General features: G+C 44.8%; 2 protein-coding genes across 2 annotated transcripts; both read left to right on the top strand.

Annotated features, from left to right (window-relative positions):
- Window positions 1–2,438: 2,438 nt before the first annotated feature.
- On the top strand, window positions 2,439–6,458 carry TEOVI_000189700 (kinesin, putative; the record flags this gene model as incomplete). The annotated part of the gene is made up of 1 exon (XM_067225057.1): window positions 2,439–6,458. The coding sequence occupies one exon, from the start codon at window positions 2,439–2,441 to the stop codon at window positions 6,456–6,458; it is 4,020 nt and encodes a 1,339-aa protein (XP_067081158.1).
- Window positions 6,459–7,903: 1,445 nt separating this feature from the next.
- TEOVI_000189800 (NOL1/NOP2/sun family, putative) lies at window positions 7,904–10,711 on the top strand (the record flags this gene model as incomplete). The annotated part of the gene is made up of 1 exon (XM_067225058.1): window positions 7,904–10,711. One exon carries the CDS (start codon window positions 7,904–7,906, stop codon window positions 10,709–10,711), a length of 2,808 nt encoding a protein of 935 aa, XP_067081159.1.
- Window positions 10,712–11,729: the final 1,018 nt, after the last annotated feature.

Genomic DNA, 11,729 nt, shown 5'->3' on the forward strand with positions numbered 1-11,729 from the left:
CCTTCACCTTCCCGCACGATGTTGCTGATTTACAGTATGCATACAATCACTCGTATATATGTTTGAATAAATATATGTCTCGGTACGTATTCATTTGTGTGTGTGTGTGTGTTTTTTTTTTTTTAATTAAAAATTTGCTTACCCCCGTAGTGGTGTACTTTTTGTTGTTGTCGTTCTCCCTTTTTTTCTTTTTTTTATTTTTACTTTTTTCTCTTGCTTCTCGAATGCTCATTTTCTTTTCCTTTGTGCACGTGAGTTTTAACGAAGAAGGAATTGTACGGCACTTTACAATTACGAAAAAAAAAGAAGGTGTACGAAAGATGAGGGAAAGAAAACACACATACACACACAGACAAAATATTCTTTGTTTTTTTTAAAAAAAAGAACGGAAACTTAAAGGATGGGGTATTGTGTTGTGTTGTGTTGGGTCGGGTCGGGGAGGTATAGGATAAAAACAACAATAACACAAATAGCGACAGTCGGTGCTTATATTAATGATGACATTAGTAACAATTGTGGTAATAAAGGTAACAGCACCATGGTAATAAGAATAAATTTAAAAAAAATTGTATTGATTTCGAAAAGCAATGTTGTGAATCTGAGGGAAGTAAAGAAATAAACAGAAGGGATAAATGTGCTGCGTTAAAAAATTTTTCGTTTGTACATATTCAACACAACATTAGCGAGTATCGCAGCTGTTTTTCTTTCTTTTTTTCCCCCTCTTCCGTTTTTGTTATTTTCCATGATTTTATTGCTTTCCTCGCGACTCAATAACAATTTAGTCTTTGTGTTTGCGAAAGAGAAAGATGTGTAATGATACTTTTTTTTTTTTTTTGGTTCTTTCTTAAAAGTAAATGGGTGAAGGTTTAGCGTGGTTGTGGAAGTGAGGCGAAGGAAAAAGGAATCCTCGCGGTACAGGTTATTATTGTTACTCTCTTTTACTTATTATGCTTATATATATATTCGGTTTTGTGAATGTGTGTATACGTTGGTCATGTTATTGTTATTATTGTGATGGTGTGATGAAAAGAATTTATGAAGAAATGAAGGAAAATTTCTCAAAGTAATAGTAACAGAAATATAACAGCAAAAACAAAAAAAAACAACAACAACAGTAACAATAGCTCCAAGAGAAAGGAGACAGATGAAAGGACGTTTCTGACATTTTTTACTGAGGTGATTATTACGTGGCGAACGAAAATACCGTTTGGGTTCTTTTCTTTTTTCATTTTTTTTATTTTACACTTTTTGTGTGATTTGTTCAATCATGGACGGTGCGCGTAAAGGGGTGAGGAACAAAAACCAAAAAAAAAAAGAAAAGAAATAAGAAACTTCGTAAAGTATATTATTTGTATTTATAACTTTCTTTTTTTTCTCTTCTTACAAAGCTCCCTTTTTTGAGAGATAAGCATAGATGCTTAAACAAGTGCACACAAGTAATATCTTTCCCGTTTGCTAATGGGCATGCCAACATTTTATAATTTTTCAGCTTTCTGTATTACATTTTGTTCTGCCGTCGTTATCTTTTTAAAAATTTTTTTGCTTTACATAATCTTTTTTTTTTTAAGTGTTATACATTTGCTTCTCCCCTTTCTCTTATTCTTCTTCCTCTACTTTTTCCTTACATTTATTATTTAAATTTATTTCACTCTCTCTGTGAACATATATATATATATATATATATAATTAACAAAAGGAAGGGGCATAAAGTTCTTAGGAATCCGCCGTCTGCTCTCGTGTTTGAGCGGCGTGCAGGGGGGAAATAGTTACGATTGCTTCAAAGGAGGAGGGCAGGTGGAAAAAATAGGTGTGTGACAATTGGTGGCGCTGGAAGAGAGGAAACACCTCATTTCCGATACATATACAAATATATATATATATATTTGTATAAGTAAGCGGCCATCCGGGTCACCAAGTTATTCAACAAGGAAATAAAAGTAAAGGAAAATCGCCAAAAGAAAAGAAGGAAAGAGGTAATACGACACAAAAGCACCACACACACACACACACACACACACACACAGACACACACACACACACACACACACAAAGGAAACAAGTTAAAGGAAGAGTGAGTAAACACGTGGGTAGAGGGAACGTGAAAGGAAGTGAAAGAGGCGCTAACTGTATCACAGGAAAGGGAACAAAAAGAAGAAAAAGAAAAGAGAAAGAAGGAAAAGGTAGATAGTTGGAGCGAACGGAAGTACATTTTTTTGTTTTTCTTCACTTTCTCTCAGTCTTTGTTTTTTTTTCTAGAGACCCTGCTTAGTTGTTTGTTAGTGCGTGCAGTTGTGTGATTTGAGGAAGAATAGTATATATTACTGTGCGGAAGGCAACTGTTTCAAGGCAGTTGCGACCGCACTGTTAAAGTCAACAAAAGGAATTTGTGACGAATTTAAACAGAGGTGAAGGATAGAAACAAAAGAAAAACAATTGCAATGAGCAAAGCTGCGGTTTCACGTCCACGCGTGTATGTTCGGATTCGGCCCCTAAATGAACGGGAAAAACGGGAAGGGAATGGCGAACTTATTTGTCACGGTGACCAGCGTATGCGTGACACACTTTTTGTTAGAAAAGACGAAAGTGGTGCTGAGTTGCAAACGCGTTTCGATTGTGTGTTCGACCGCGACGCAACGCAGGCAAATATATTTGATACAATTGGGCCAGAAGTGCTCAACACACTCTTCAGTGGTTATAATGCCTCAATATTTGCATACGGCCAAACGGGAAGTGGGAAAACATATACCATGGAGGGGGATCACAGTAAACCGGAGCGCCTTGGAGTCACCCCACGGCTGGTACGCGCTATATTTGAGCGGTTCAAGGGAAACCCAGATATTAGTCGGCCCGTATGTGAGGTGAGTTTGGTTCAAATATACCAGGAGAAAATACAGGATCTGCTAGCAGGGCAGAAGCAGCTGGAAATACACATGGATCGTACAGGGCAGTATATAGCACGTGACGCTACGTGGACACGTGTCCGTAGTTTAGAAGAGAGCATGAAACTGTACAAAAAGGCTTCGGAGATGAGGACGACATCATCAACAGATATGAATCTTGTCTCATCCAGAAGTCACATGATCATGATGATGAAGCTCCAGTGGGATGAGCCGTCACTGCCGGGTTCCCACGCACAGCTGAACCTTGTTGATCTTGCGGGGTCAGAGCGTATAGCACTTTCCGGTGCCACTGGGGATCTCATGAAGGAGGCTATACATATTAATAAATCTCTCAGTGCACTTGGGAATGTTGTGTCTAAACTGGTAGAGCAAGCCAAGCATAAGGGTCGTCGTGTCCATATTCCATATAAGGACAGTAAACTTACATACTTGTTGCAGTCCAGTATAGGTGGATCAAACCTCATTCATTTCATACTGGCGGTTTCATGCAGTGCGCTCTGGCGTTCAGAAACCAACTCAACGATTGAATTTGGCAAGAGAGCGCTGCAACTAGTGTTGCGGCCGGTACGAAATGCTATTGATTACACGCGCTTGGCCGAGATGGAGGAAATGATTGAGCGTATGCGGTCTCACATTGCCAGTTTGGAGGAAGCCCTGCGTGACAAGAGTAGTGAGGCCGCGGAGTTCCTTAAATTAAAACAAATTCCTCAAGATGGCGATGAAGGGCCCGGGAAGTTCAGTGACAGTAGAGGTCGGAGACAACGAAAGAAGCTCAAGATGCAGACGGAACTGGCACGTATTATGGCGAATTTGCCCGAGACGTTTGATGACCTCACTTCTCACTGCGTTTTATTCCCTGAGTCGAAGGGAAGTTTTCGTGAGTTGGGGGGTTTGCAGCACCTCGTTCATTTCGTTGATCGCTCCGCCTCGACGTTTTACCGCTCCAACGCCGCGCAGACGATCGCAAGTGTCTTAGATGACAAGGGACGTGACATGTTTGTAGAAATTGATGGTGTTGAGGCATTAACACGGCTCTTGCATATAAAGGAGGAGCGCTGTAAAGAGGCTGCTTGCGTAGCACTGGAGGCGGTATGCCGTGGTTCGTTGAAGAATAAACAAAGCCTCTCCCCAGCTGTTTACACAGAACTGGTCGACTTAATATACAGTTACCCGAATCAGCAGGTTCAAGAGGCAGCCTGTACCGCTGTCGCTACCATTGTCGACCTGTACCCGGAGGCACGCCGCACATTTGAGCGACTTGATATCGTTCCGAAACTACTTGAAACAATTCGGAACACGCCGGAGGAGGTGGTAAATCTTATAAAGTCTGCAACTAACTGTATTGGTCGCCTGTCCCATGGAGACCCCGAAATGCAGGATGTGATAGCGTCTTTCGGAGGTATTGACCTACTTATTGATGTCTTATTCAGTAACGCAGGGACGCGCGATCATCAGGTACCCATACTCGCCTCTTACGCACTCGTGAATCTGTGCTGCAGCAATGAGCAAAATCTCGATATCGCACAGGACCATCCACGTTACGGTGAGGTTAAATTCCGTCTTCTGGAGGGTCTCGCAAGAGCATTTGGTGTTAACACGGCACGTGAAGGATTTGGTCGAGCGACAGCGCATGAAACGGGTTCACCGTTCCCGTACTATGGTGTGACAATTGTGGACAAATGGTCATTCACTTCATCTGGTGGCCGGCCGATCTTTTCTACCTTCATGGATAACCCACAGTTTTATCTTTATGTAAGCAGGCCCACTGACGTCGCGTTTATGATTCAGGACGTTTTGTATGAAACTCGTATGCTCAAAAAGAAGAAGAATAATACGGTTTATATGGGGCTTGCCCTCTTTGAAGGAGATCCCGAACTCGCCAAAGCGGGACTGAAGCAGGTAGATTTCCACGGCCGCATGGTTGAAATTGGAAAATACACATCAAATTGTGAAAACGTCCTCCACTGCACCTTGCAGCCAAGTGAGGTACCGTACGTTGTCGTTCCCTTCACAAGCCAGCGAGGACGCCAAACAGAATTCGCACTATCCGCATTTGCAGATAGTTCCATTGAATTAACTGCAGTTCCTGAGCAGGTAGGCTGGGTCCGCACGGTGTTAGATGGTTGTTGGACAGAATTCACTGGCCGCGGTGGTGATGGATTCGATTGGCGATGCAACCCGCAAATTTCTATTCAACCGAAAGAAAACTGCCGCTGCGTGTTTGTGCTTTCGTACCTCTCACTTGATCAGCAGCGGGCCTATTCACGTGACGAGGAGGCGGAGGAGCAAAATACACGCCCCAGATTGTACGGCCGGCTTTTCACTAACAGTAACGGTGAGAAACGGTACCTAAAGGCACTTGTTCCTCTCCCGCAGAAGTCCACATTTGTTGCTAGCAACAGTTTTGCAAGCAACAGCTATATCACAACTTCGGCTAACCTCACAGCCGGTGAATCATACACTTACATACCCTTCACAGAAACGCCTTACGAGGACACGTGGCGCCTCTCTGTTTATTGCGATACGGACGATGTCGCTATCGCCCCCATTAATGGAAGCAAGTCCGAATGGTATTGCACAACTTCTTCGGGCGAATGGGCGGGTAAACCCCTTTCTATTCAGTTAGACACAAAGGGAAGGATGGTTGCGGTTGCCAGCAGCCCAGGTTCGTTTCTCCGCGTGCGGCTTTTCAATGCCAAGGGAAAGAAGCTAGAGGGTATTGATGCGTACTGGAATGCGGAGGCGTCTGTGGAATACAAAAGTCAGGGAGCCGTTACCGTGCAAGTAGAGGGAATGGTACGTACGGAAAATGGCCAGGAACCGGCACGTGGCCTGAAAGTAGATGTGTTCATTTTTACGGAAAACAAGTGTACAGTCCAACATGTGGACTTTCCCGCTTCGCCAAGCAGTTTATTACATCCGACAAAAACAACACCTATAGAGCTTCTGCGCTACCCGGTTGAGGTGGTCGAAAACGACGCCCCCTTCGCCACTTTGGATCAGACGGATGACGATGAGGAAGACGCAACCTGCGATGAAGATGATAGTTATGAAAGCAAGGAATTGGAGTTGAAAGAAACCCTTGAGAGGCGCAATACCGAGAATGCCAAACTGTTGGACCGTATTGCCGAGCAACAGCGTGAACTGCAGGAACTGCGAATGCTTCAGAATATGCTACCCTCTAGTGCAACACATAATGAGAGTCCTGGTAGCGGTAGTCCTAACGACACGAGGATAAACAGTGGAATGAATCAAGTGAATTCAAAGAAGGATAACATATCGAGGAAAGGTGATAGGAATGGTGCCGCTGCCTCTTCAAATGGTTCTCCCGTGAGTTCGAAAGCCATATCCCCGTCTCATTTCCCACAAAGTGGTGGTGGAGGCGTTTCGCGGTCCATGAGGGAGGCAATTGAGCGATCACTAGTGACACTCAACCGCCTTGAGTGTCACACCGAACCTCCAAAAGCTGGGGAATGGGGTGCTATACGCAACGAGGTGAAGGAGCTCCGTAAGCTACTCGGCCTTGCCCTTAGCCAGGAAAGTCTTGTTAGAACTTAAGGTTGGTAGAGGGATGAAGTAAACTGCGTCTCGTATATTTATTTTTTTCTGTTTTTGTTCGCGTATATAGACACAGTGGTTCACACACACACACTGACTCCGAATAAACATGCGCATCATATATATGTTTATATACGCTATGGGAAGATGGGAAGGGTATCCGTTTGACTTAGGGTGTTTTATCTTTCGTTTTTTATATTATTTTTTTAAAAAATAGTATGTGCCAAGTGCAGGACGTTATTTCGGGGGTAATGAACGTTCTTGCGCGAAAAAAAAGTTGGGAAGGAGTAAACATTTTACATGTCACACCTCCGTCTCCGATTGTACGGCGGGGAGTGTTGTCGCCCGCATTCATTTTTCCACAGTTTTTTTTCTCTCCCGATAGAGCACAGATATACATATGTACATATATATATATATATATATCAAAGACATATGTGTACTGCAGCTCGCGTCGATTTGTGTACCCCACTGAAGGGAGTGTAGATAAGGTGAGTTCTTGCGTGTTTTCTTGCTGATTTATTTTAATTTGTGTGCGAGAGGATTTACGGTAATTTTTTCGACCGCTGAAGTGGTCGTTATTCCCCTTTCTTCGTTCTTTAACCGTTCCCTCCTTTTTTTTTTGCCTAACTTTCCCTTCTTCACGAATTTCTTAAGGGGTTTCCTCATACATGCTCGCTTTTGCTGTTTTCGTATTTACATGTACGTGTATGCACATGACGCTTTCCCTTTTTTCCTCCTTTAAACCTGAAAGAGTCCGTAGGAAGAGATGAAAGAGAGTAAGGAATAATAATTGCAACAATAAAGTGAAGGAAAAGGGTAGGACGGAAGGAAAAGAGAGGGGGGGGGTGCCTAAAAAGCGAGCAAAGAGGTAGCAACTTCTTCAAGCACTTGACATGTTAACAATACTGAGGGGAGAGGAGTGCATGAGGAAAGCGGAGGGGAAGAGTGTGAACGCGTATATATATATATATATATATATATATTGCTAATAATGTGTTGTGGAATGTACTGGTGCATACAGTTCACTTACAACTCTCCCGTTTGCTTTTGACTTTCAACCGTTAGTTATTACCCTCGCCCAAGATGGGAAAAGTATACGTACTGGCGTGATTTTTTTGGGAGTTACAGAAAGAAACCGCGTGTACAACCGCCGATATATTACGCTCTCTCTCTCTTTGTGTGTGTGTGTGTGTTTGTGATAAGCTTGTGCGTTCGTTTCTTTTCTTTTTGTTGTTGCAAAGGTCGTTAAGTTGCTGCGCTTTGTACTACCGCCACAGTGGCGTACGGGCTTGGGGGGAGCTACGCAACCAAAGGCCCTCCGTTTTCACATTATTCACAACACTATATTGCGGCGAAGAAATAGATAAGCGGCTGCGCACATATAGGAATATAGATATACTTAGATATATACGTTCCGTAGTCGTGTGAAATTCAAGGCGAGAATGAGACACTGCCATATTTTTCGGTATGATTCATTTCGGTCTGTCCGTAACGACATCGGCCATCTCTTTTCACCCTTCAAGGACGCTAAATCTCTTCAGGAAGCAATGCGTCGCCACATAATAAAGGTTCCATCGCGTTATGCAGATACACCGCGTCAGCGCATGAGTTGGTTCCGTGGTAGCATTAGTCTCATTCTCAGCGAGGCCGCCCGGCGGGGCAGTCATGCCGTGTCTCGAGCAACAATGGAATTGCTGGTGGAACAGTCAGAACAGCTACAACTGAGGGTTGTGGATCCGATGTGGGTGAAAAACGCATTCGCGACGTGCACGAATGCTGATGAAATGCGTGTGATCGAGCAAATAATTCAAAAATTCCATGATAAGCAGTGCACTGATGGTGAAACAAAACGAGGTTTATCGCAACAACACCAGAAGGATGGTGCTCCACTACCACCAGCATTATCAAATAGTACCGGTGGCTTTGATAGTGCGGAAGGCAGTGTTTCTTTACTTGGTGACTATTCGGGGTTTGCCCTGGAGTCTCTTAGTAGGCAACGTGTGAGCAGTGTGACTGCGCCAAATACTTCGTTCTCAGGTTACTTCATTCGCCAAGGCCTCGTTGCGGATGAAGCGGAACTAATGGAACTATTTAGGGCTATGATTGGGCGTAGACCCGCAGCTTTTCGGGTACACACCTCCCAGATGTACGGAGCCGCCACGGCGGAAATCATAAGTGGACGCCCTGGAATTGAACCACTACACTGGCTTCCAAAGGAGTGCGCTGCCTTTGTTATGCACGACTCCCCGAACGTACCGCATTCTGTGCTTCTTGCTAACCGTCAGTTGCTACATACCCTCGCCAGTGAACACCTCATTTCATTTCAGTCAACTTCAAGTATGTTGCCTGTGCTTCTTCTTGATCCCCGACCTGGAGACGCAGTTTTAGATCTCTGTGCGTCACCAGGGAACAAAACATCCCTGGTGCTTGACTACGTATCTTCACTCAGATCCACTTCGTTACCTTCATCGAACCCACACTTTCATCACGGGTGCATTGTCGCGAACGACGTCTCACCCCCTCGGAGCCGTCAGCTGGCACAGAGGTTACGTAATAGCAGCCCCACCGTTGCCGTCACTCAGTTTCATGGCCAGTCTTTGCCACTTGAAACTGGAGCTTCTGGAGGCAATAAATACAACAAGATTCTCGTAGACGCACCGTGCAGTGGTGAGGGTCGCATGCAACGTGACGCCATGTCGTGGCGCATGTGGCATCCACTACGAGGATTGCAATTTATGCAAACGCAACTACGGTTGCTCCGTCGTGCGGTGAATTTGTGTTCGGTTGGGGGACACATTGTGTACTCAACGTGCACACTTAACCCTCTTGAGGATGAAGCAGTAATCGCGGCAGTTTTACGTGATGGTGCAGTGGAGTTGGTGGAGCCTCCACGGGAATTACGGGAGAAGAGCGGTTGGCGGTTCAGCCGTGGGTTACGGCGCTGGGTTGTACCTTCTCGCGCCGGGGGGTTTCTGAATACGTTAGCTGAAGCGGAGGCAAAGGGGGAAGGCAACCCGACTACTTTGACAGATCTCTTCCCTTACGAAGGGAACGAGAAAATTCAGTCGGCACTTGAGTCTTGCTGCTTGAGGGTGATGCCGCATTGTAATGGAGGGGCCGAAGGCTTTTTCGTTGCATTGCTGAGGAAATTACCTGTCAACCTGAATCAACTTTCGCCCACCAACCACGCCAGCAGATACGGGACCGTCAAAGTGGAAGGTACCGAGGATCCCGTGAGGGGAAATTCATCCACAGGCGCACTTACATGTGGATCTGTATTACACACCTACGGTGTGGCCAAGCTGGCGGCGGGAAACATGTTGTTGCAAAGGCTCCTTGGCGGTTTTTTTAGCAACAATACTTGTCAGCTGGAGTTCTTTTTCTCCAAATGCAATCTTTGTGCTGCTTGGAAGGAGGGTCATGGACTCATCATCTTATCTAACGCTACGTGGTCCCATCTCGATGCAACTCCTTCTTCATTTTGCTCCAAGTCAGAGTTGTTGGAACTTGGAACAACCGTTATCGAGGCAGAAACCGGAAATTTAACTGCAGTGGGCGCATATCTTTTGCGTCCTTACGCAACATCACGTGTGCTGAAGCTCCCACTACTGCAGTTGCAATGGCTTTTGTCTAATCAGGTGTTGAAGATAAACGAGCATCAGATGGATCCAACTGTTTTGGCGCGGCGACTGGTTGCGGGTGTGGGCGGCACATCAAGTGACATTAACATGCAACAACATCAATTAACGGTGCCTTGGGTAAGAGATATAATGAATGTTGTTGGGAAACAAGAGGGAAATTTCATCGTCTGCTACTCCCCGTCGTCGGGAGACGTTTGTGACAGCGGAAGTTTTCACAAGAGTAATGATGCCTGCGGGCTACTTTCTATCAGCATTCCCGTCATTGTGCGAAGGACACCTTCAGTAGAACTGCATTTGTCATTATTTCATGATGCACGGCAACTCTGTAGGGCTGTGATTGGTCGTGTCCTTTCCCACAGGAAAAGAGCTGATTCACCGGATGGGGAGAAGAGCGCTCTACAACTTGGTTCTCGTTTTAACGTGAGCGCAACTCTTGGTATTACGGACCTTGAGGGACGGCGGCTAACACCGCAAGGGCAGAAACGCAAGCTTTACAGCCCAAACCTTTCAATATACCCCGTCACAGGGAGCGGCATGGTCGCCAGTACAGCTATCGAAGGAAATAGTGAGGGTGATCGCACAAAGGAAAAGGATTACTTCATCCTGTAGAGTCACGTAAAGTGCCATTTTTCTCTACACGCTTGTGATTTTTCGAAAACCTAAATAAACAATAACTTATTGGTGGATTCCAAGACTTCTTCAACTATTTGACTGACCCATCTGTTTCCCACTTTATTGATATATATATATATATTTATTTATATTTATATTTATTTATCTGCTTCTATGTCTCGCACTCCAAATAAATTCTGTACAGTACACAAGGGAATCTTATGGAACTAGCAAACCCCGATCCATGTTTTATTCACATGCACTGTAGACACTAGTTTCACAAAGAGACGCACAATACCTGCAACAATGTGTAGGGATCAAGCGACAAAGCAGTCTGTCATTCCCACTCACAAAGGATAAGTGGAAAAGAGAGAATGACCAAAAAAAAATAGTGTGCAGAGGTTAAACAGCAATTATTAAAAATACGAATCTCGTTAGGAATCACCCTTATTATATGAACGTAAATATATAAGTCATTCCTGTGGAAAGTACTTCTTACTGAGAATCCGAAAAGGCCATTGAGGGGAATTGCCCTGTGGAGACACTATTGCCATGTACCGAAATCGGTTACAGTGTCATGGTGTTGGGTGGTGCCAAGTCGTTAAAAGTTTCATGCACTTGTGCTTTTGCCCTTTACTTTTCCATGTATGCTGTAGTATCATAGGCTGAAGGCGCTAGTTAGTGCAAAGGTGAAGGGAGGCGGTTGGTGTTGTTGCGGCACCGACATATCTCATAAGGAGGTGTGTGTCGCCTCTTAGATTGGGGCGGTGAGGTAAGAAAACTGAGGGCCACGGAAAGAGACAGGAATACAAGGACGAATGCAGACACTTTCAGCCTCTTTTGCGGCTGCTGCTGGCGTGTCGCATGAAAGTCTTCCTAGGCACGTTCCCACCCTCACGTTGCTGAAGCGCATACTTGTCTTGACTGTGAAGTTAAGCATTGCTCAGGTTGCTCAATTTTCGCTTGGAATAACTTTGCTTGCTGTTGTTGGGAAAATTGGTGTGAGGGAGTTGGG

The sequence above is a fragment of the Trypanosoma equiperdum genome (assembly GCF_001457755.1).
Source record: "Trypanosoma equiperdum strain OVI genome assembly, contig: ctg_447, whole genome shotgun sequence".
NCBI lineage: Eukaryota > Euglenozoa > Kinetoplastea > Trypanosomatida > Trypanosomatidae > Trypanosoma > Trypanosoma equiperdum.